General features: G+C 56.1%; 10 protein-coding genes across 10 annotated transcripts; 5 read left to right on the top strand and 5 right to left on the bottom strand.

The window, feature by feature from the left end:
- Positions 1-42: 42 nt before the first annotated feature.
- N657DRAFT_612642 (uncharacterized protein) lies at positions 43-2,103 on the top strand (the record flags this gene model as incomplete). Its single annotated transcript, XM_062790393.1, has 3 exons — positions 43-636; positions 691-1,495; positions 1,556-2,103. The coding sequence occupies 3 exons, from the start codon at positions 43-45 to the stop codon at positions 1,765-1,767; spliced, it is 1,611 nt and encodes a 536-aa protein (XP_062651486.1). The 3' UTR covers positions 1,768-2,103.
- A 650-nt stretch (positions 2,104-2,753) lies between these two features.
- Positions 2,754-7,196, top strand: N657DRAFT_564992 (uncharacterized protein; the record flags this gene model as incomplete). The annotated part of the gene is made up of 2 exons (XM_062788329.1): positions 2,754-3,129; positions 3,202-7,196. The coding sequence occupies 2 exons, from the start codon at positions 2,754-2,756 to the stop codon at positions 7,194-7,196; spliced, it is 4,371 nt and encodes a 1,456-aa protein (XP_062651485.1).
- A 242-nt stretch (positions 7,197-7,438) lies between these two features.
- On the top strand, positions 7,439-8,103 carry N657DRAFT_223904 (uncharacterized protein). The gene has a single exon (XM_062786294.1). It carries the CDS (start codon positions 7,681-7,683, stop codon positions 8,020-8,022), a length of 342 nt encoding a protein of 113 aa, XP_062651484.1. The 5' UTR covers positions 7,439-7,680; the 3' UTR covers positions 8,023-8,103.
- An 80-nt stretch (positions 8,104-8,183) lies between these two features.
- N657DRAFT_564810 (uncharacterized protein) lies at positions 8,184-10,226 on the bottom strand (the record flags this gene model as incomplete). The annotated part of the gene is made up of 1 exon (XM_062788312.1): positions 8,184-10,226. The coding sequence occupies one exon, from the start codon at positions 10,224-10,226 to the stop codon at positions 8,184-8,186; it is 2,043 nt and encodes a 680-aa protein (XP_062651483.1).
- Positions 10,227-10,914: 688 nt separating this feature from the next.
- Positions 10,915-12,510, top strand: N657DRAFT_641730 (alpha/beta-hydrolase). Its single transcript, XM_062792204.1, has 6 exons — positions 10,915-11,328; positions 11,400-11,439; positions 11,490-11,614; positions 11,672-11,867; positions 11,943-12,282; positions 12,343-12,510. Exons 1-6 carry the CDS (start codon positions 11,045-11,047, stop codon positions 12,372-12,374), a joined length of 1,017 nt encoding a protein of 338 aa, XP_062651482.1. The 5' UTR covers positions 10,915-11,044; the 3' UTR covers positions 12,375-12,510.
- A 488-nt stretch (positions 12,511-12,998) lies between these two features.
- Positions 12,999-13,835, bottom strand: N657DRAFT_631480 (uncharacterized protein; the record flags this gene model as incomplete). Its single annotated transcript, XM_062791059.1, has 4 exons — positions 12,999-13,070; positions 13,138-13,191; positions 13,264-13,331; positions 13,697-13,835. 4 exons carry the CDS (start codon positions 13,833-13,835, stop codon positions 12,999-13,001), a joined length of 333 nt encoding a protein of 110 aa, XP_062651481.1.
- A 1,127-nt stretch (positions 13,836-14,962) lies between these two features.
- Positions 14,963-16,039, bottom strand: N657DRAFT_631479 (ribosomal protein S3Ae; the record flags this gene model as incomplete). Its single annotated transcript, XM_062791058.1, has 5 exons — positions 14,963-15,106; positions 15,172-15,673; positions 15,751-15,776; positions 15,841-15,925; positions 16,026-16,039. The coding sequence occupies 5 exons, from the start codon at positions 16,037-16,039 to the stop codon at positions 14,963-14,965; spliced, it is 771 nt and encodes a 256-aa protein (XP_062651480.1).
- A 925-nt stretch (positions 16,040-16,964) lies between these two features.
- Positions 16,965-17,749, bottom strand: N657DRAFT_223797 (uncharacterized protein). Its single transcript, XM_062786293.1, has 3 exons — positions 17,656-17,749; positions 17,310-17,582; positions 16,965-17,194 (listed from the first exon to the last, which is right to left on the bottom strand). The coding sequence occupies exons 2-3, from the start codon at positions 17,560-17,562 to the stop codon at positions 17,103-17,105; spliced, it is 345 nt and encodes a 114-aa protein (XP_062651479.1). The 5' UTR covers positions 17,563-17,582; positions 17,656-17,749; the 3' UTR covers positions 16,965-17,102.
- Positions 17,750-17,996: 247 nt separating this feature from the next.
- On the top strand, positions 17,997-18,895 carry N657DRAFT_641722 (uncharacterized protein). The gene has a single exon (XM_062792203.1). The coding sequence runs from the start codon at positions 18,042-18,044 to the stop codon at positions 18,645-18,647; it is 606 nt and encodes a 201-aa protein (XP_062651478.1). The 5' UTR covers positions 17,997-18,041; the 3' UTR covers positions 18,648-18,895.
- A 1,250-nt stretch (positions 18,896-20,145) lies between these two features.
- N657DRAFT_653859 (uncharacterized protein) lies at positions 20,146-22,336 on the bottom strand (the record flags this gene model as incomplete). The annotated part of the gene is made up of 10 exons (XM_062794452.1): positions 20,146-20,219; positions 20,280-20,365; positions 20,426-20,455; positions 20,512-20,654; positions 20,806-20,961; positions 21,013-21,095; positions 21,156-21,198; positions 21,262-21,509; positions 21,563-21,632; positions 21,767-22,336. 10 exons carry the CDS (start codon positions 22,334-22,336, stop codon positions 20,146-20,148), a joined length of 1,503 nt encoding a protein of 500 aa, XP_062651477.1.
- Between the last annotated feature and the right edge of the window lie 419 nt (positions 22,337-22,755).

Below are 22,755 nucleotides of genomic sequence, written 5' to 3'. Positions count from 1 at the left end.
CATGCCAATGCATTTTGGCGTCGCACGTCTACTACCACAAAGATGCGATTGCCGGCACGAACATTAACCACGCTACCCGTCGCCGCCCTCTTCCTCACCTCCTTGCTCCCGACAGTCAGCTCCGCCAGCCTACGGACATCTCTGTTCGAAAGGGAGGCTCGCACTGGTTCCTCCAGCCATGTGTTTCCGCTTTTAAAATGGTTGCGCGACAGCGCCGTCGAGGTTGTCTTTGGTAAGCCGTCGACCCGAACGAAAGCCTCCACGAATCCCGCTGCCGCGCTGCAATCTCGTTACCGGAATGACGTCGTGGTCCGCTTCAATGTCACCAACTCGGAGGAGGAGGGCGCACTCGCGGATGCGGTCGTGCAGATGTTCCTAGACGTGTGGGCTTTTACCCCGGAATATGTCGATGTCAGACTGGACAAGGACGACGTGTCGGCGCTGCTCACCTTGCTGCCCAACTCGCTGCAACCCTCAATTCTAATTCCGGACGTCGCTGCGGCAGTCTGGGCGACTTACCCCTCTGCGGCGGCCGAAAAGTCGCAGCTCGAGTCAAGTATGGTTGATGCGGCCAAGATGAAGACCTCGTTGGACGGCGTGGGAAATATCTTCTTCAGAGATTACCAGACATTAGCTGTGAGTAGGGGCCTTTCCCAGGCTCGGTGTGATCGTCTGTGCTGACCTGCCCAGGTCATCACCAGCTGGATGCGTCTTTTGGAAGCTTTATTCCCATCGATTGCCAACATGACAAGCATTGGCAAGTCGTATGAGGGTAGGGACGTTTACGCTTTCCGTGTCGGTGCTCGCGGCAACGAGGACGAAGCCAACGAGCCGCGCAAAACGATTCTTATCACGGGAGGTCTCCATGGCCGCGAATGGATCTCGACAAGTTCTGTGAACTACCTGCTGTGGTCGGTGGTTACAGCGTACGACCGAGAGCCGGTGATCACGAAGCTCCTCGAGCAATTCGATATCGTCTTGATCCCTGTCCTAAACCCCGACGGCTACGAGTACACATGGCAGACAGACCGTCTCTGGCGCAAGTCGAGACAGCAAACCAAGATGCGGTTCTGCCGCGGTCTCGACCTCGACCACTCCTTCGGCTATCGTTGGGACCCTGTCAGGCACCAGGCCGACCCGTGTTCAGAGAGCTACGGCGGGGACCAGCCGTTCCAAGCCGTGGAGGCGTCCCAGCTGGCCAAGTGGGCCAGGAACGAGACAGAGAACGGAGTAAAGTTTGTGGCGTATATCGACCTGCATTCGTACTCGCAACAGGTCCTCTTCCCGTACGCATATACCTGCTCGGTTGACCCACCCAATCTCGAAAACCTGGAGGAGCTTGCTCTGGGGCTGGCCAAGGCCATTCGGATGACGAGCGGCGAGTCGTACACTGTCAACTCGGCGTGTGAGGGCGCCGTTGCACGGAGTTACAGTGCAAGCGACTCGCTTTCGCGTGTCGAGGCGGCCGGCGGTGCAGCGATTGATTGGTTCTACCGTATGCTTTTTGTCTCTGCCACCCTTCCTTTGGCCGACCTCGGGCTGACTCTCCGTCTAGATGAACTCCAAGCACGATACAGTTACCAGATCAAATTGAGGGACACTGGAAGTTATGGGTTCTTGCTTCCCAGCGACAACATCGTCCCTACTGGCGAGGAGATGCTGAGCGCCTTAAAGTACCTTGGCGACTACCTGCAATCATCGGACTCGTGGACATCTGACCCGCGGACATCCAACTCGCGGACGGACTTGAAGAGGCGAAGGCGGTGAGGTTAAGCATCGATTGAATGGTTGTTGATTGTCTGGACGGATGTTTGACTTGGATACTCACCTGGCGAAAGGCGTTGTCAAACTTGGGTCCGGGTTTGCATTTAGAGAGGCGCACGTAGGTTGAAACGGGGTTCAGGCGTCAAGTTCGCATTGTGGGAGAAGCTGCGTGATCATAGAACCTTCAAAATCAGTGGTAGGGTATGGTGTCCTGGTACCAGGCAGGTGTGCCATTTCCTCCTTCAACGGGCTGATTCCTGTACTCAAGATGCCATTTTCGCGCTGCCCAGGCGCATCTGTACTCCGTAGCTACACATGGAATTGACGTGGATTGTCATGAACCTCGTTAGATCGCTTCCGTTTCTGAGTCCATTATGGTCAATATATGTATAAACAGATCATCAAATCTCAACGCCCAGGTCCAATCCCCTGCGTGAACCGAGATGGGAAGTTTGATAGTTGGCTTCTCAGGTGGGGAGAACACTGGGTGGGGAGGGCATGCAGCCAGACAGATCCAGGGGGCTGAAATGGCAACCCAAAGCGGAACAGCGTACAGCTTGGCATGGAAGCTGACCCAGCCTGGACCACTTCCACAGATTGGCCCACAGCAGCCCACATCTGGGGCAGCGGCTGCTCAGGGCAGTTTGACGACCCCTTTGGCTGCAAAGACTCGTCCCTCAAAACCGTCATTCTATCATCCAAACCGAGACGACAGACCCTGTTTCCAACTTCTCGCCTGCGATCCCATCAAACAGCGGCTAGCCGATTTCCGCATCGTTGCGCGAGATCAATTCACTCGTTCTTTCCTCACCAGCAGCAGTACACAGAGGTTTCTCTTGCGAAAGACAGCCGATTGACCGGCCTGCCCGATTCCCGATTCACTTCGAAGTTGCCGAGCTGACAAAACGGTCCCGCCCTTTTTGCCGCCCGATGGATTATGACGATTGCACCGAGCTATAGCCATGCCGTTCCTGCGACGTCGCGGCAATATGGCCAGCGAGACCGACATGCGGCGCCATTCGCTGCTTGACGCTCTCGCCGTGCCCGCCCCAAAGCTGCCGCACTTCCACTCCAACACTGCCGCCGAGCTGCCTGCCCTGGCATCGGTAGCGGAGGACTTGCCGTCTTCGACCATTTCCCCTTCTTCCGCCGACTACCCCCGGGATAGCATCTCCGTAGCCTCTAGCCGTGCCGTTCCGTCGATAGTTGAACCCTCAGATGGGTCCGAGTCCCTCCCCGTCCTGGACTACTCTCACAAACACCGACGCTTCTCCATGCTGAGGTTTCGTAACGCGTCTGATTCTCAGCTGGCTGCGAAGGCAAAACTTCATGCGGCGGCACAAAAACCGCCGCCCGTACCGCCTAGTATGTCCCTGGTGCATTGTCCACTCATACCCGCAGGCATGGAGTTTGAGGGACTAACACGCGCTATCGTAGCTCCCGAAATCATCACCACTTCCCCAACCTTCGATTTGCTTGCGCCCCGGAAGAAAGCCTCTCGGATGAACTTCTCAGCACGATTTCGACCGTCTGGCGAGCTATCCAGGACGAGGGAAGCTGATGAAACGAATGGCAGACTCGCTCAGCACGGACGGACTCGCCCGATCCCTGAACACAGTATATCGTTCGATGAAACAAATCGCCCAGCATCCTCAAATGCAGATGCGCCACTAGCATATGGGGATGGTCACTCTTCAGCGTTGGCACTCCCTCCCAACAGGCTGTCCGAGTCATCAAGATCGGACGCCAGCTCGGGAGACAGAGTGCACGGCAGTACCACGAACACCACCCGCACAGTTCAGTCGACGTCGACATTCTTTCGGCTTCCGCGCAGGAAAAATAAGCAACCCGAGCCGTTGTTTCCTATCTCTCACCTTCAGCCAAAGGGCAAGGCCTCTTTTGTCGAAGACTCGAACGTGTCGAGTCCGTCGTTCGTCGCCTCAGCCCCCGGCTCCCCCAACCGATCTGTCTCCAATGCCTCGCGGGGTAGCCAATTCACTCCGACAGCCTCAAGGGCACCGTCAAGAAACGGTGTCACAACCCCACCCCCTCAAAGCCAGCCCACAGCACATTTGGCTCGGCCCACCGCGTCTCCGGCCACGGCGCTCTTTCGACCAAGCTCAAGGCAGTCGGGGCACTCATCCCCAACCCGGAGCTATATACATAGACGGGGTAGATCCTCGACGCTGAGCTCCTTGGGGAGGAACTCACCAAGGGAGTCGGTGGACGATCACTTGGCTCCTCCCACAACGAGAACCTCGATATCGACGGGTCGAAAGAGTTTTAGCGACCTCCTTGGCCTTGGCCGGGCACGGCAGAACTCGGATATGGTCCCGTCTCGACAGGGAACGCTAACCCCGATGACACCTGGCTCCAGCACCTCCAAAAACAACTCTCTACAGCTGCCCCGGGGGTCTGTCACCCTCCCGGATCGCCGGGATGATGAAACCCCGGCAAAGTATCTTGAGCGTGTGCTAGAAGTAGCCAGCCGGAGTGTGGTAGCAGCTGCCCTCTCAAAGAACACCGACACATTCTCGCAGTCCGTCTTGCGGAGTTACATGCGCGGATTCCGTTTCTTCGGCGACCCGATGGATATGGCACTAAGGAAGCTTTTGATGGAGGCCGAGCTACCAAAGGAGACACAACAGATCGATCGCTTCCTGCAAGCATTCGCCAATCGGTACCATGAATGCAACCCCGGGATTTACTCCTCGCCGGATCAGGCCTACTTCATCGCCTTCTCCCTCCTCATCCTTCACACCGATGTCTTCAACAAAAACAACAAGCACAAGATGCAGAAGGCCGACTACCTGAAGAACACGCGGGGGGAGGGCATATTTGACGAGATTCTGGAGGTCTTCTACGACAATATCACCTATACCCCGTTTATTCACGTCGAGGATGATTTGGACATCAATGGCGAACGGATCATCGCTCAAAAGGGTCGGAAGAAATCCATATTTCCACAGGCGGCTCCGGATCCCGCCAAGAGGGTAGCCAAGGAGCCAGTGGACCCCTACACTCTCATCATCGATAACAAGCTGGATCTCCTCAGGCCGAATCTGAAGGAGGTAATGCAGCTGGATGATCCATACAGCTACCTCGGGACCGCTAAATCTCTCGACATGAGGGAGCTTCAAAATACCTTCTTCAAAACTGGTGTGTTGCAGATAGTTTCAGCAAGATCTCGACCTGATGCTTTCATGACGGAGAAGACGGCTACGAATCCGGAAGAGGCTCATCCCGGCATTGTGGACATCAAAATCACCAAGGTCGGCATTTTATGGCGGAAGGATACCAAGAAGAAGAAGACGAGGTCGCCATGGCAGGAGTGGGGGGCCATTCTCACCGGTGCTCAGCTCTACTTCTTCCGCAATGCCGGATGGGTCAAGGGGTTGATGCACCAGCAGAAAGATCATCTTAAGAAGGGTCATGATGGCGATCCGTGCATCTTCAAACCACCTCTCGAGCAGTTCAAGCCGGATGCTCTGATGTCAACGGACGGTGCGGTGGCCCTGCTGGATTCGTGCTACACCAAGCATAAGCATGCTTTCGTCTATGTCAGGCATGGTGGGCTCGAGGAGGTTCTTTTGGCCGAAGATGAAGACGACATGAACGACTGGCTGGCCAAGCTCAATTACGCCGCCGCCTTCAGGACGTCAGGCGTCCGTATGCGAGGTGTCATAGGAGGCAACTATGATGGGCAAAGTCGCAGAGCCATCAGAGGATCTGGCAGCGGCCATGTCCAAGTCATCCAGACTCCCTCGGGTGAGGTGACCGTCACCCGTAGTCGGATAGACCACAAGATGGCGCAGGATATCATGGCCGCGCGGCGAGAGTTCATGCGCCAGAAGATCGCGGATGCGGACGTGAAAGTGAAGGAAGCCGAGGCAACGCTGGAATCTCAGCTGCGCAACGCGAGGCATCTCCAGATCCTAGCCCCCATATCGCCCAAGACGCGGGAGCACATGCTGCTATCTGCGGCGCGGATGGCAGCTCAGCTCAAGTGGACTCGGATGGAGATTTGGAAGCTGAAGTGTCACCGCGACATTCTTGAATTTGATCTTGAGGAGGAGCGCCAGATGCTCGGCCTGCCCCCGGACGCGAAGTCGGACGTAGCTGGGAAACCTATCAGCAGGGAGGAATGCAAGACGAGTCAGGTCACGGCTCCTCAGAAGAGTCCGGCGTCTCCGCCCCAGCTCTCCCTGGCAAGATCTTCCATCATCACTACGAAATCGGATGGCGACTTTTCCCCAGTGACCGAGACGTTCCAAACCCCACCAACGAGTGCAACCGTGAGCCCTGAGGATTCTTGGCTCTCGAACGGCACGGCGGTTGACCACGGTGATCTCAGAAAGCCGTCGGTTTCAAGCGCAGTCGGATCGGAGACACCAGTTCCGGCAACGCCGCCCAAGAACGAGACCGCGCCTTCTGCAACTCCGCAAAAGCCCGAATTCGAGCAGCCAGATGACGTGGATGCGGACGAGCGGGACCTGTTGGAGCAAGCCGGGCTCCTTGAACCTGAGATCTCCCGGAGCTCGAATCCAAAGAGTGCCAATGGTGACGCGAACGCGGGAGAGACTCCTGAGCGGCGTGAGCGTGCTTCGAGCGGCGCTGCCGCAGATCGAGGCGAACGGGGCAAGATTCGTCGTAGTCTGCAGCGGACACTCAGGGAAAGCGCCGGCCACATCTCGCACCACCGTCACCGCAGAGGCAGGGACTCGACGTCCAATGCTACCCTCTCTGATGACGGTAACCGCGATGTTCCTGATGTCCTGCCACGAGGTACCGGGTCCTTCGTGGTGCATGGCAAGAAGGCCTCTGTAATTACATTTGGCAACGAGCTGCAGATGCATAGCCTTGCGTCCGAAGAGCGTCTCCGCCAACGGATGCAGAGGGACGATGGTGCGGGCAATTACACTAGTGCGGCGGATAGCGCCGATTTTCAGTCGATCCTTACAGCGCGAACTGTGTCTGACCGCGAGCATCGCGGATCAGCTGCCAGCGCGAGCACCGCCACGGCACGGAGCTTCCGGGACTTGCATAGGAAGTACTCGACGGCCCATGCCGGCCACAGAAGCATGGGCGGTAGCCTCGCTTTGCCGTCCGACGAAGACAGCGATGCCGCAATTAGCTTTTCAGACGGGCGACACACACCATTGCCGCCAATTGAGGGCGAGGAAGAGCCAGCCAGGGAGCCAGCCAGGGAGCCAGCCAGGGAAGGGGAACACATCGGCAGCGCGAACCTGGATGCGGTCGAATACCGCGAAACCAGCCCGTCGCCCAGTCGTGAAGGCCGCAATACCGTGTTTTTCACCCCTGAACCGCCTTCAACGCCAGTCACTGAGACTTCCCAGGAAAGGGAAACCGAGCAGGTTCCCGAGAGCGGTGACCGTTTACCGAGTCCGCCTCTGCAGTCCGTCAGTGCATGAGGCTCGCCATGATGGACACGGCTTACGCACCATTTGACACGAGTCTCCCTCAGTTGACTCTTTTGCATTCTGACCTTATTCTTCTTCTCGGTCCGGATTCACGCGACATATGTTCTCTTCTTTCGACATACCACTGTATTAATGCACTGTGACGCCGGAAAAGGCTTGCGACGGCCAGGCAAGAGAAAACAATTCTGGGGTTTCCTTGAACGGGACGAAACGAGTTTGACGTGCAAGATCAGGGTTTATTTTCATATAGACCTCTGTCGCTCTCTCCTTCACTGACACGGGCACTCAACACACGGCACTCTCGTTTCGGTTTCTATCATATGCGTCGGGATGGGCAGTGGGCAACGGTATAGGCATTGGGGAAGTGGGTTCTTATTGGTCTGTCACATGACTATCACTCCTTTTAATCTCTGTCGCTTTTGTCTTCTTCGTTCTTTACCTTGTCTTTATTTGGCTCGTCTCTGGGTAGGATAAGATGGTGTGGGGTGGCATAGTGCTGGTGTCTAGAGGACAAGCTCAGTTCTTTGGGTGTTGGATGATAGTCGGTCGGGTGTGGGTTGACCGATGCGTGAGGCCAAGTCGAACCCGCTGTGGGAGGGGTTTTGAAGTTTTCGTCTCCGCATTGAACCATCTGTCTGTCCTGTCTGTCTGTCTGTTGACGACGAGCGTCATGTTTTCTGTTACCACTTCAAATACGGATCCTCCTTTGTTTCCTTTTCGTCTTCACTGGTTGGCTGGTTGCTTGGTTGGGTTGGTTGGCGGAACAGTGGCGCGGCGTCAAGCAGGCGGGAGCGTAAATGGGTACGGTCTCTGGTAGATAGAGAGTATTGTAGACTATGATTGAACAGTCTTATGCAATTCTAAACTCTCTCTTCCTCTCTATCAACCATGCGATGACCAATTCAGGAGACGGGTCCATATTTGAACATGCTAGTCTTTCTGTGCCACAGGTGGGGTGAAGATTGGGAGCGTGCAGGCTCATTTCTTCCCCTTCTTCTTCTTCTTTCCGCCGCCTCCGCCTGCGGCAAGCGCCTTCTCGACCTTGACAGACCCAGCCCCGCCCGCAAGCTCGAGAGTCTCTTCCTCGCGCACGACGCCACCCTGCGTCGCCTCGGCGGCCCGCTTCTTGCCCTTCTTGCCTTTGGGCCGGTAACTGCTGCGGTCACGAAGCGGCAGCCACCGCTCCGGGTCGGGTTTCTTGTCCGGGTCGTACGACTTGGGCAACTTCCTCTTCCTGCGCTTCTTGGCGGCCGGCTGTTGCTGCTGCTTCTCCTTGCCGGCCTCCTCCGCCTCGTCGAGAGACCGCTTCTTGCCTCTTGCCTGCTGAGCCTGGGCGGCCGTGGGAGCCGCGGCAACGCCGGCATCGAGAAGAGCTCCTACGTCCACGCCGCGGGTGAGGTCTTCGACTGAGGGGAGGGTGTCGAGGTAGGGTTGCGTCTTGGAAAAATCGGTTGTTGCGAAGCTCGCGACGAGTCCTGCTTTTGCGATGCGGTCATCGGGTTGGGCGGCGATGAGATGTGAGAAGGCTTCGCCTGCTGCTGCGAGGTCGGCTGGGTGGGATGAGCGGAGCAGCTCGATGCCCGCCTCTCGGAGGAGCGAAGTGCCAGGTCCGGAGGCGGCATGGCCTGTTTTTCCCTGCCAGTGCGCCGCTGCCTTGGCGAGCTCGTTGCGGATTGCTGAGTGCCGACCTTGGGTGCGGTACAGAGAGACGGCTAGGGCGACTAGGCCCGGGGCGAAGCGCACATCGGCGTGGTCTGGTGTCGTAGCAGCCTTCAGGCGCTTGAAGAATGCCTCGAGAAGATTGATGGCAGGAGCGGGGTTCTGGAATTGGACGTAAAGCTGGATGACGGTGAGCAGGAGGCCGACATCGTCTGGCCGTGTCTCGAGCAGAGGAAGGATCTGCCGCAGGGCTTCTCGGCCAGCTTGTAGTTGACAAGCAGCCGCAGCACCGAGAACCCCAAGGTCGCACTTGGAGTTCGAAATGGCGGGGACGGTCTCCTTGGAGAGGATTCTGGAGGTTGACTTTTCAACGCCATGGAATTTCTGCACCTGGAGGTCAAGGACGTATTTGTTGCGCCGCAGGACGGAGCTTTGATACTCGAACAGGCGATTGTTGCCTTTACCTTCTGACAAAGACTTAGCCAGCCGCTGCGTCAGGTATGGGTTGCTCCCAGCTTGGAGGACTAGGGCGTTAGTCCTAGCAACGACCTTAGTTGACGAATCCGAGATGTCGTCGAGGCCCAGGGAGTTCTGGAGAGCGGCAGCCTCGTCCAATTTCCCGAGCTTCATCAAGACATATACTTGTTGCACAATGATGGGCACCAGTTCTGCCTTCTTCTCGTCCTCGTTCAGTTCCTCTGTCGCCTCGCACAGATCTCTTGAGCGCTTGAGAAAGACCGCAGCTTTGGCAAAGTCGCCACGGGATATGCAGCCACACGCAGCATTGTAGGACGTTTCGAACGCCTCTGAATCCTCCCTTCCGGGCTGCTTCTCCTGCTCTGGTACCGCCCAGCCCCTGCCTTGCCACTCGAGCTGCGCATTGGTGGCAGCCAGGTTGATGCGTAGGTCGTTCTCCTCGCCCTGGTTCGCACCGTCCTCGTCCGCAGCAAGCTCCCGGTATATGGCGGCGGCCTGCTCAAACTTCTCGGCACGATAGGCCACCTGGCCGGCGACGTGCTTCAGGCCCCGACCGGCGCGCCTCCCCTTGCCAACAACACCAGCATCCCGCAGGACCGTCTCGGCAGCCTCCAGGTCCCCCGTCTTGTACAGCGCATAGGCCTTCTCGAAAAGGCATGCGTTGCCCAGGGCATCGCCGCCCTCGGCAATGGCGCGCAGGGCGTCGTCGAAGCGGTCGAGCTTCAGGAGTGCGACCACGCGTGTGTGGTGGGCTGTGACCAGTTCGGCACCAGGGCCCTTTGCAGCGCGCAGGGCGGCGGTTGCGAGGTCGAGTGCCTCGGCATGGTCTTGGATGGATGCTGCTCGGAGGAGGGAATTGAGAGCCAGGACGGCGGTGTCTCCCATGACGGCGGCGGGAAGGACGACGGGGTTCGCTTGGTGTTGGTTTTGCGCATTCAATCGGAGTTCTCCGCCCAGGGGGAGAACTTGAGTCTTCAGGGCTGCGATTTCTGTCTGTGGTCCTTTTCAGTTGGGTGCCAGGGATGCTGGGTTGAGCTGAGGCTGGGCCGAATGACCAATCCAACTGCAGTCTGCTGCTCGCCTTCCAGTTCAGTGACAGTACGGAGTAGGTCAGTTGCGGGGCAGCTCTGGACAATTTCCGAAAACCTGAACGTTTTGTGGGGTACCGGGTACGTTACAGTACGGTATTGGATCGAGGGTAGGACCTACGTGTGTAACTTTAGGGGAGGGGCTTTGGTGGCCCTAGCTTCAGAGGCTTGGTGTATCTTCGCAGACATCGTACACTATCATAATCCCAATTCGATAACCAACCTGTTGGTAGTGGAAGTGGGCTGCATCAAAGTTCCAAGCTGGGTAGATTGTCATCGATGCGTTTGGTTACCATTTGGACAAAGAAGGTCAGGAAGATTCTCGTTGAATAAGTTCTACGCCGTACCTCATCCATTCTTTTCACTTCGCCAACCTCGCAGTCAACAAATACACTGTGGCCCGTGCGTCGGCTCACTTTGCACAAGTCGGTTTTCTTCGGCAGAGCCGGATCCTGTTTTGTTGGTTTGGTTTTGAGCGGTTGCAATCTCAATGCTTCCCAGGTTTTTGACTCATCACGTTCGTTCCTTCATCCTTGCTTTGATTACGGGCATTGGCATCTGGCGCTTTGGAGATACACACTGAGTGGTGGAATCTGTATACTACCTAGAGAAATTATGATCAGCCTCACACTGTCCGCATCGGCCCTGCGGCAGAGTTGCTCCGGAGCTCTGCGCCGGGTCCGGGTCCGGGTCCGATTGCCGACCCCGGCATCGGCTTTGGGTTCCTCCAGAAGACTCCTCGCGGCCAGCCTGCAGTCGTCATCCTCACCAATCTCGACCGTCTCGCTTGCCTACGACCTTCATGAGCCACCAAAGCCCGTGGTCGATAAACAGACGTCGCCAATCATTTTCATGCACGGCTTGTTTGGGTCCAAAAAGAACAACCGGACTATCAGTAAGTGAGTTGCCGTCAGTTTGCATTGCATCACCGGGTACGCAGTCGGGCCTTCTTTAACCCGGTGTGATACAGAGTCCTAGCCCGCGACTTGGGCCGTCATATTTACGCTGTGGTAAGCATCTCGATCGCTTGATCCCAACGTTAAGCTGATGTCCAGAGTAGGACCTTCGCAACCACGGCGACTCCCCCCATGACCAACGCCATGATTACCTTGCCATGGCCGCCGACGTGGCCGACTTCATCCGTCAACACGGGTTGAAGGAGCCAACGCTGATTGGGCACTCGATGTAAGTGTCCCCTTCACCTCCACCAATCCGCTCATGAAACCGACCTCCAAATCCAAGGGGCGCCAAAACTGCTATGGTACTCGCTCTTCAGGAGCCCAATTTGGTCGCCAATATGGTTGCCGTGGACAACGCCCCCGTCGACGCCCGCCTCAGTTCCGAATTTCCCCGGTACATCCAGGGCATGAAGAAGATCGACGAGGCTGGCGTCACCCGTCAGGCCGAGGCCGACAGAATCCTCGAGGAATATGAGAAGGCGTGTATCAGCTCTTAAGCCAGTCTCATCCATCCACCGAACCCAGGCAGGTTCTAACAGTAAAAAACACAACAGAACTTCACGATTCGGCAATTCCTGCTCGGCAACCTACACCGTCCCGACGGCAGCGCGACTCAAAAGTTCCGTGTCCCGCTGCACATTTTAGGCAAGGCGCTTGACCACCTGGGCGATTTTCCCTTGAAGCACCCAAGCGCGGTGCTAGGCGACTTCCACTTCAAGAACCCAAGCGAGGTACGCTTCGCTAAGCCCTCGCTGTTTATCCGCGGCACCCAGAGCACATACGTGCCGGACGAGGTGATCCCGCTCATCGGCCATTTTTTCCCCATGTTCGAGCTGGTCGATATCGATGCGGGCCACTGGGTCATCTCGGAGAAGCCCGAGGAGTTCAGGCAGGGTGAGTCTTCCTGTGATTGAGTGGCGGGATGTGTGCCAGGCTTGCTGACGGTGACGATAGCTGTGGTTCGGTTCTTGGAGCCCAAGGAATAGACAGTAGACGAACGCTTGATCTATTCTAGCCTGAGCCTGGCATCGCTGTAGTATATCCCCGTATCCATACCCTAGACATGTGCATGAATATAGAAATAGACTGCCATAAACACGCCGTGGTGTTGTAACCCGCAACCAGTGGTATCAGAACCAAAGTGCACACCATCTGCTTCCGGCGCCTCCCCCGGTTCCCAAACTAGCGCCGGCAAACCGTGTCTATCACCGGGGCATTTGAATTTGAAGCCAGGTCGAGGGTGGCGGGATATGGTCGGTCTTGGACGGCTTGTAGAATTGTCGGTGTGTTTAGGATATCGCGCACCATGCCCATAAATGGCTTCTTAATGTCTTTGCCCGACATGGAACTGACTTCGTTGAAACCGGACGCGTGGTAGGCCAACATCTTCGCCAGACCCTTCTCGTATGTCACTCCTCGGGCCCCGTCTTCGGCTTTGTCTAACTTGGTTCCGACCTAGCTCAGATTGTCAATACTGGCGCCAGGGCGAGGCAGTGCATAGCTGGACTGGGAAGTCGTACCAAGCCGAGCAGCGCATCACCGGGTATATTGTCCCTCGCTTCGCGATGCCACTTGTCCAAGGCCAAGAAGCTTGCCCTATTAGAGATGACTTAGGCCAGGAGGACGCCGTGACAACCACGGTAGAAGCTTTTTGAGAGGGCGTAGACTTTCTCTTGGCCGGCCTGGTGATCTGAAAAGTAAGTAAGCTGATGGGTTTGATCACATCACTCCAAGACGAGTACAACTAACCGTGTCAAAAATGTTCAGCCGATACGCCTTGCCCCTGATCCCCGGATCTTTGAACTACACCAACAGAGTAAATAATGATCCTTTCTTCGCCTGATATCGCATAGAGTTGGATGACGGCAGCCTTACCTGGTTATCTACCCCAACAGTCGAAACCATGTTGGGATTGAATTTGTAGTCACAGTACCGCAGAAGCACTATACCACCACTAGCAGTCCGAGCTGCATTGCTATCCTGACACCACCCCCAGTCCTCGTATGGCCTTACTTGGCAGTAAGTGATCGAGCCAGGTGAACAAGGAAGATAGAACAATTCACCCAGAACCGGGCAGAAAGAGGAAAAGTGAGGATCAACTCACTAGCAGACTTCCCGCCCCTGACGGGCCAACAGCCACCACTTGAGCGTACTCTCATACTCATATGGGTACACAGGCAGTGACCGCGACACGGCCCTCACCTCACCCCTCGCAGCCCGGCACCCCGGGTCTTCCTCCCCTTCCCCTTCCTCCCCTTCCTCCCCTTCTGCCCGCCCACCCTGCATTTGCACCCCTTGCCACCCTTACCTCGTGCGCGCGCTTTTACCGTTTTCCGCCCCGCCCCCTTCTTCTTGCGCCGTCCCAGCCTGCTGCTTCCGAGACGGACCACCACCATCCCCAGCACCCGCACCATCAGCACCACCGCCGCCTCCATAACCAGCACCATTGTTCTTAGCAACCAACCTCTCATCCCGAGTCCTCGTATTCAAAGATGACGACGCGGTGACAAAGCATCCCTGCTGACCATCGCTGACTGGCCTTCCACTAGACAGGATCTGGCGGTCAAGACAACCTCGTTACAAAGAGAGAAATCGACGACTCGAAAAGATCCAGAAATATAACTGCGTTGGCTGACTGGCTGGGTAGCTAGTCGTTGAACATGGGGTAGGTGTCTTGGAGATATCGGCATCTTGTGATCTCGATGCCTTGGGTTGCCGATGGGAGAGCACAGCGAACACCTAAGTGGTTTGGCTGGAATACGGTGTGAGGTAGAAGGAAAACACCGTAGGATATGGAACTGCCGTGGACCACCGCGGATGAATGATAAAAAGAGATAAACTCTGGAGCCGAAATAAAGATGGTGTTGCTTATGAGACCGCATTCATGAAGTTGATGTTGAGTGCCAAGACATGAAGCTTGAGGACTTCTGATGACGTTGTAAGGTATTCGATGTTGGACTTGGGCAACCTACTTACCGTCGCTCTTGCTAGGAATGGAAATGGGCAAGTCCGAAGCATCGGCTGTGGAAAGAGGTCGCGGTGGGAAACCGTCAATTGCTGTAATCACATGTGATTCTGGCCTCACCTAACCCAAGATAAGCCAGGTAGGGTCAAGGCATCAAGACAGGATACCGGCAGGTCTAAACAGATGCGATACCGCGACCAAAATGACAGAGGCTGGGACACATGTTGACTTGGTTGGGCCTGACATTCGCCGATACTCTAGCTGGATGCACAGCCGCCCGTTGCCATGTCTCCCCAGCTGCCGCAAGTTGGGCCGCTCACACCCACACACATCTCACCAGGCGCCCGCCCTTAAGGTACCGTAGACCGCCGGTCCCATCCCAGGATTCTGGTGCCCCCGTTGCGAATTGCTGTCGCCGATCGTCGTGTCACGGTTCCCTTGGTCATCCTTTTTGATTCCGTGTGCTCCCGTCGCCATGACGAAAAGATTCGTTACCTTGACTACTGTACCATGATACCACGCCAAATGCAACGAAAGCAAGCCCAAAGTCCCCAAGAGGTATTGCTGATGAAAACCCTGCCCAGTGCGTTCCCAACAACAGCACCCCCCTTATACCGACTCGAGGACCGTCTCCTTGAACTCCCTCTCCACCTTCTGGCCCTGCTCATCCGTGGTCGACTCGCCGTGCAGGGCCATGAGGGCACCGAGGTCGAACTTGGGCTGCTTGAGAAGCTTGACCTTGCGGATGTGGACCTGTTGATTTCCCCGTGTTAGCGGGCCTTCGGCAATCACCCAGTTCTGTAACCAGCGAAACATACATTCTGGAGAGGGTAGATGCCCTGGGTGGCCTTCTCGATCTCGCGGCCGATGACCTCAGGGATGAGCTTGGAGGTGAGCTGAGTGAGGGTGCAGCTCGAGGCCTCGCGCTGGATGATCTCGGTCATCTTCCGGCGGATCGCGCGGATTTGTGAAGAAGCGGCATAGGTGGTCTTCTTAATCTGGTTAGGGCGGCGCTTGGTGAAGGCAATGGCGAAGAGGCGAAGGAGGTAGTGATCGGTGGTCATGACGGTGACGTTGGCCTCAATGAGAGTTTGCCACTTGCGGACGAGCGAGCGGAGCTTGTCCGAGGTGAAGTCGAGACCGTGGAAGTTGGTCAGGCAGTTCTTGCCCTGAATCTCGTCGACGCGGAGCTTGACCTTGCGGAACGAGTGGTCCTCGTCCTTCTGCAAATCGGCCAGCGAAACCTCGAAAATGCGGCCCTTCAGAGCATCGTTGGCGTTCTTGAGACCGGTGGTCCGGTTGACCAGGGTCTTGCCGACACTGATCGCCACGTTAGAATCCGTCTCGAGCTTCGAAGAAATTTCGTGCGATTGCGTCCGGCGGGAACAGGGTCTTACTCTCGGATGGCAAACGGGGCAGGAGCCTGTTGTTTAAACCCGTCAGTTTCCAATGCAATACACACTATTCACCACAAAATGACAACTCACCTTGATGCCGTACCAGTCCTTGCGGGTGAAGGGGTCCACGGTCTTCTTCTTGAGGCCCTTCTTGCCCTTGGACAGTCTCTTGTTCCTGCGCCGGAATATCAGCCATCGCAAATCCACCAAAGCCCGACAACTGCCCAATCTCGGTGTGTTCCGTGCAGAATTCGATTTCTCGGGGCGCAACGTACTTGCCAACAGCCATCTTGACGAGCAGCTATGCCAACGGCGGGACAGATGTGCTGCTTGGTTAGTGATGGAGACCGTGGAATCGGGTCACGAAATTTGGGGTTTCTTCGCTCGAGTCGAAATTGTGATTTCGTTGTGTGGGCTGGCGCCCACACGCGGAAAAACTAGAATGTGGGGCAGCATTGCATGGTTTTGATTGGTTTCTCGGAGCTTAGGGCTCGGAGGTCTGTGCGCTCTGTCCTCTCGCGCGGTCATGTTGGTTACCATCTTGGAGGAAACAGAGCGACATCGAGAGACCAAGGGACAGGCGACAGTCTCCAAACTGTCAAAAATAATTCGAGCGCTTTACAACCAACAGACGGACACGAACCCAGACACAGATTCACCGACCTCGCATTGCAGAGTTGAAAATGGTTCAATATTAATCTCGTGTTCCTGCCGTCAACTCCATTGTGGCACTCATGTTATTCGGCACGAACACGTTGGCTTGACTTTACAGAGCACGGAGAGCGGATTGGGAGCGAATCATTTCTCTACTATTCACTTCCACTCGAGCTTCGTTGCTCAACTGTTCCATGGATATCGCGCCAATCTCCGATTGCACCGTCCCGCCTGCTCTCAAATACGCGGCAACAACAGAATGCACACATGCATTCCAGAACACTCTTGTGTATCGTGGCTCCTAGTTCCTTCCACCATGCACCGGTTGAGATGGGGCTGGTTTCGATTGTTGGATGTATTTCCAACTTGCTGAGGGCTCGGTCTGTTGCTCCTCGTTTCCTCCCTGACGACCCACAGCGACATGGAATTCGTACCATTTGAAGGCACTTCCCCTTTTCTGTTCCCAACCGACAGCGCCCTCGGCTCGTTTCACGAGCTTCTCACATGCCCTAGTCTGATGGCACGGTGGCATCGGCGTCCCGGGCATGATGCACCGTCGCATTGCGGCGCTCGTAAGCCTGGTGAGAAGCATGCGGTCCTCTCAGAGTTCTGCTGTTCCATTTCTCGCGGCCGAGTCTTGGCCCTTCTGGGTCCTTGGCGTCGTCTCACGGCTCAACCTCCCGTCGAAAGCGAATCTCTCAAGGTGACTTGGTCTGGGATTCCTTCTCATCGTCCTGCTGGTTCGCTTCGTACAGGTCGAAGCTAGGGAAGCTGAAATACCGTCCAGAATCTGGTTGGACTGTCAGCGATGTCCTGGGACGACAACACAGGAACAGTCATACATGGATGGGGATTCATGTTGTCAAAGGTATCCGGCTGACTGACGGGCGAGGAGGACAGCTCACTGTGTCGGTCTACATTGTCGTACATGGACGACCTCGTTGACAGCATGGACGCAGATCTGAGGACGGAATCCGGCGGCGAGCCCGAGACGAAGGCTACCCGGCTCAAGAGTTCGGATGCCCTCCGCCCTGGTTGCGTTGCAAGGGCGTTTGGACTGGCGTTGGAAGTAGTGATGGACGGCTCAGTTGCCGTTGCTCTGAGCAGTCTCGGCCTCCGAGTGCTGAAGCTGCGCTCAGATGAATCCCTCCTTTGCATTCGGCTCGAACTGGAAGAAGCTGAGGCCATGATGAGATCTAGCAGTGTTGTTGGGAGAAGCTGTCGTCGTGGCTAACTTTTGGTGTGACTTGCTGAATTGTTGGATAATTTGTTAAAACTCGACGAGGTCGCTGACTGAGAATCGAGGGGAAGGAAAGAGGTGGATGTTCAAGACTGATGATGATGCTAACTATGAGAAAGGAACCCACTTGGGCTGAAATACGATTCCACTCAATCCCGGAGATGACTTTTATGGTTTCAGTGAAGGCACTATCGGCTGGGTCATTGCCACTTGTCAGTCCATGGTACGAGCTGTTGGCAAAGGAGGGGAGGCTAAGCCATTTCGCATCTGTTGTCCTTGGACCAAGGCAAAACCACAAAATGAGACGGCGTTGCCTGGCTTGCTCCCCTGGCCGGCCTGGCCTTGGAGACCCGGCACCCACACCCACCAGCCCTTGCTCGGGCGACCAAGCTTGTTGATGGGATGGCGGTTTCCCCATTGCACCCGCCCACTTGGCTTCGCTTCTTTGCGGGCCGTGGCCACACGCACACGGCGAGGTACCACTGTGCGACTGCTGACCATCCATCCCATTGTTGGGATCTTGGGCATCACCCTCAAATCGAACTCCTGCAGGCCGGTGTCCAACTGTCTCGCAGCGAAGAGGATCCCTGGTGGGCCCGTCAGGCTTCCAGACAACACTACCGAGTGGAGAACTGCAACCACCGCCAGCCATTCAAATCGTGACACTTCAGGAGCTTTGAGAGCTGCATCCTGCGGGCGGTGCATGGGTGCTTTTGGTGGCCATTGGATCTTGGCCGTGAATCCGGGCTGGCCAAGATGGCGGACGTGGGCCGCCGTCCGACGGGTACCTTTTCAAGGAAGGAAACCAACCCAGCTTCGAGTGAAATCTCCAGGCACCAAAGTCAGCGATCGTCAGTCCACCATCATCGATCATCCGTCTGCCCGGATCAAGTCTCCAATACGCGGCTACGAAGCTAAGCCGTTTAGGATGAAGAGAGAAGCTACCCATCAAGACCGTCCCTGGCCCCGTGACAGCCGAGATCTCGTCCCAATATCGGCCTGATTACATGTCCACCACCTTCTTCCTGGGAATTCACTTCACCGATGCTGCGACGTAACCACACCTTTTCGTGGGACCGTAGGAAAACCGGCATGAGATTGATGATGGCCAACCTATTCCCGGGGCTTGTCTCCATTCTTTTCTCGCATTGCCAAAAGTCCTCGAGAAACTGTTAGGACCAGCCTCTCAGACGACACAAAGCAGAAAAAAAGAGCAGGGGCCGCAAACGACGACTCAATGCCGGATTTGACACCATCCCTCGATCCATCCCCGAAACACGGTAGTGCCGTCCGGAGCCCGCATCCGCTCCCTGTTTCCACGAGGAACGTGGGGAACTGTGTACTTCTGTGCGCACTGAGGACAACACATCACCGCCATCTCCAGCCCTGTGGTCGAATTCCGCAAAGAGCGGGGGAAAGTTTGCCAAAACAAACCAACGAAGACAACAAGGCCTGCGCGATTTTCCTATTCCCCCCAATCAGTGACAGCTCATTCGGCATATCCACCGAATAGGATTTTGCACCAGCATCCCAGTGCCCCAAAACAGGACTGTTCTCCAGATCCGGATCGTTGTCACCATTATCAGCTTAGGGATGCGATTCGGTGAAGCAAACAGATTCCCAAGACAAAAGAGAACCCCCCAAGCCAGAAATGGCGCCAAACCGGGTGTCGCTCCCGGCCGGGAGCACCACCACCCAGAAGCAACGGCAATTCAAGGACGCCGGGACTCTGGTTTTCCTTGGAACAAACTGCCAAGCAAGATGGGCGAACCAGACAGACAGGGGCTAATAGCAACAGGATCAGCAACAGCAGCATCACGTCCGTACCTCGTTTGGGATTTCTAGAAGAGTGGAAGAAGTGCATTGTTCGAGCATCAGGCAGAGGAGAGAGCGCGGGTCTTTCTGGCAAGACTCGATAACCCCAAATGGCGGGGACTAGCCTTGATCGACGACAAGCGGATCAGCTTAGTGTAGCCCAATACATGGGAAAGGGGTTTGGGCATGGAGACGCATGACAAGCTACGGGTATCCCATAACAACCGTCGTGATCAACATGGCGTTCGCGGGGGATATGCAATGGGAAGTGAGCGCGTGACACGGCGAGCTTTTTAGATCTCTTCTCCTCTATCTTAGGCTTAGGCTTTCCTTCTCTCCGTGGGGCCTTTGGTTTCTGGACTGTCCGTCGCCGTTGGAAATGCCTCTGCAGGATCTGACAAATCTTAAGGGTTCAAAACATCATGGGATGGGGGCAGCCGGACGGCCAGTCTGCGCTTATCAAAGGCGCTCTCGGCCCTCGTGGTACGGGTTCGAGAGGGCATTGGTTCATACGACCCAGAGCATCCCGCGGCTCGCAACGGTACGAGTGGGTTTAAATAACCCCCCAACACCTGCAGCTGTGAAGCTACAGACATTCACGCTCGACGGTCTTTAGTGGTCAATGCTGTATCTCCTGTCAGCCCTATATTCCGCGATTCGTTCGGCGAATCTCCGGGGGTCTGCGCTTACTCCTCCCATATCCGGCCTTGCACCGTCTTGAGCTCTTCCTCGGTCATTCGATGGCCAGTCGTGAAGTATCCTGCGGGGGGACTTGAGTCAGAATGAGCCCGAAGGGGATGTTGACACGATTGCACCATACCGGCGTTGATCTTGGCATCAATCTCAACCCGCGAGTCAGCGGGAATCCACGACTCAGGGAGTTCGACTCGCTCGTGGATGGGGATGCTAATGGGTGAACTGTCAGCGCCACGATTCTCGGAGTACCAACGGAGCAGATTGACTCACCCTTGCCCCACGATGGCATCATGTTTCATGCTGAAGCGGCGCGGGTCAGCTCGACAATTTGCATCTGCACACTCGTGGGCACTCACTTGCTCATGCTGAGCATTCTATCAATCTTGGTGATGCCGAGCCAGTGGAGGATATCGGGCATCAACGCCTGGAATCGCATGTCCTTGACTCCCGCGATGTTTTCGGTCCGCTTGAAGTAATCCGACGCGCGATCTTCCCCGCGCTTGCGGGCATTGTACACAACTGCAGATCCTGTTAGATGGCAGTGCCACACGGGATACATTGATGGGTAGGACCGAGATTTTCAACATACGATACTAAGTCGCGTCAGTTACTGACGACGCAGCACATGAACGGGCCGGAGCATAAATCACCTTTGTTACTTCGCCCAAGGCCCTGCCTTCCTTCCGGAAGTAGATCACCACACCACTGCCGCCGTTTTGGGCTTCCTTGACGGCTTCCTCAATGCCGAAGATGAGGTACGGCCTGCATGTACAGATATCCGAGCAGAAAACATCGCTGCCATTGCACTGACGGGCATGTTAAGTATGAATAAGGAGAATCAGCACATAGTCACCCACCTCATCGTGGATCCGCAACGCAAGCCTCTTGGAAGGATCGGACATTCTCGCCGGATCTCCGAAGCAGTAAACCGTCAGGCCACCTGTACTCAGTCAAATCGTGCACCAGAGGCAGCAGTGCGCAGACAGCGAAGCTTGTTTACCAATAGGTGGCAGGAAGACCTTGATATCGGAGCGGGTTATCAACTGGCGCAGCGTCAGTTTCACGGGCTCACTTGCGGTTCCCAATCCCTCGGAGCAGTTACCCACCTCTGGATACATGCCACCGGTGTGCTCAAAGAGCGATCTTCGAAGGGTGCCCTCGTCGATTCCGAACCGTTCGGCGACGCCGGGAAGATACCAAACCGGCTCAACAGCGAACTTGGTCACGCTGAGCTCGCCTGATGCGTTGAGGCACACCTTCCCGTCAGGAACCAGGCGGCCGTTCTTCACGCTCTCTTCCAGTTCGGGCAACTTCATGTGCGCCTTGGTGATGGCAATAGTCGGTCGCAGATCCACTGTATTGCCCATTAGCATTACACAAACTTGGCAGCAATCATGGAGGGCATGCCGTTTTCCTTCTCAATGATATCCTTGAATAGCCAGGGCACCATATGGCCCCACGGGTCCATGGCCACAATCTAAACCAACAATGTCAGCTGTGGAATTCATATTCCGGAAGTATTGGGATGGCTATGGGAGTAGGGAGCCATCCCGCTTCCGAGATATCCATAAAGGCGTATAAACAGTCCACGAACAAAGAAAATTACTGTACCTTCTTCTTGTCACCCCACTGCGGAAAGGGCCCAATGTTTACGGCTGGCTCTGTATTGGTGTAGTCCGGCCTGTGATCGGCCCTGAGTTCCCTGCTGGCCAGGGCCAGGGCATAGTAGATGGAGTACGAGCCGCCGTGGGCACCGATGGCATTGCGCCTCCCGATGGTGGACGGGGAGCGGGACACGGTCACCGGGCCGCGCTGCAACGGATCCGCGGCACCCCACTCCAACGGCAACGGCCTGATGCCGAGCTGCTTGGGATAGGTGGTCAGAACGACACGGGATGAGAAGCTGGACTTGAAGTCCGGAGACGCCGCCATGGGGGGAGGCGACTGAGTGCCGGCTTCGGCTGGCAGCACGGCTGAGGGTGACGGGGTGTACCCGCCAGCAAGGGGCGTCTCGGTTCGTTTTAGACCATCAGTCCCGGAGCTGCCCGGACGTCGACGGTCTTCCTCCTTCTCCAGCTCCGCGACGCGCTGTGAGAGGGTCTCAACCGCCGACAGCAACTTTGCCTGACCCAGCGAGATGGCCTTCAGGGCCTCCTTCACGTCTTCCAACCCGGATGCCATAATGTTAATTAGTAGCACCGGATATCAGCTGAGGTGGTAGCACAGGAGCAAAATAGGGGATAGAGAAAGGACAAAAGGATCAAAGTAGGGTGATCGGGCGGGCACACAAGGTAAGTACGGATGATTGTTATCGATGCTTCTAAAAGAGCAAGCTGCTAGGTAAGGTAGAAGCGGTGAGAGAACAGATTACGAGTTGATACTCAGACGGAGGTCCAATAGCGCCAAGGTGCCTGATGAACAGGGCAACCGGAATGCGCCAAGTTCCGGGTCTTTGGTGAGACCTCGTGATAAGGATTGGCAGGCATCTTCGAGATTCATGTCATCGCCGGGTAAGGCAGGTGACCGATAACCTTTAGGTCCAGTATGCACGGTTCCATGGGTGACCATTGGCTCCGCTGCCCCACCCGGCAAGCCCAACG

The sequence above is a fragment of the Parathielavia appendiculata genome (assembly GCF_033297405.1).
Source record: "Parathielavia appendiculata strain CBS 731.68 unplaced genomic scaffold N657scaffold_2, whole genome shotgun sequence".
NCBI lineage: Eukaryota > Fungi > Ascomycota > Sordariomycetes > Sordariales > Chaetomiaceae > Parathielavia > Parathielavia appendiculata.
Note: the sequence above shows the minus strand (reverse complement) of the source record. Positions and strands in the feature narration are given on the sequence as shown.

Coding starts and splice junctions, on each gene's coding strand:
- N657DRAFT_641722 (XM_062792203.1), top strand. CDS start 18,042: ATGGGATGGCGGTTTCCCCATTGCACCCGCCCACTTGGCTTCGCTTCT.
- N657DRAFT_641730 (XM_062792204.1), top strand. CDS start 11,045: ATGATCAGCCTCACACTGTCCGCATCGGCCCTGCGGCAGAGTTGCTCC. Junction 11,329..11,399: donor AACAACCGGACTATCAGTAA/GTGAGTTGCCGT, acceptor GGTGTGATACAG/AGTCCTAGCCCGCGACTTGG. Junction 12,283..12,342: donor GCCCGAGGAGTTCAGGCAGG/GTGAGTCTTCCT, acceptor CGGTGACGATAG/CTGTGGTTCGGTTCTTGGAG.
- N657DRAFT_223797 (XM_062786293.1), bottom strand. CDS start 17,562: ATGCAAAGGAGGGATTCATCTGAGCGCAGCTTCAGCACTCGGAGGCCG. Junction 17,195..17,309: donor CGACAATGTAGACCGACACA/GTGAGCTGTCCT, acceptor CAGTCCAACCAG/ATTCTGGACGGTATTTCAGC.
- N657DRAFT_223904 (XM_062786294.1), top strand. CDS start 7,681: ATGGTGTGGGGTGGCATAGTGCTGGTGTCTAGAGGACAAGCTCAGTTC.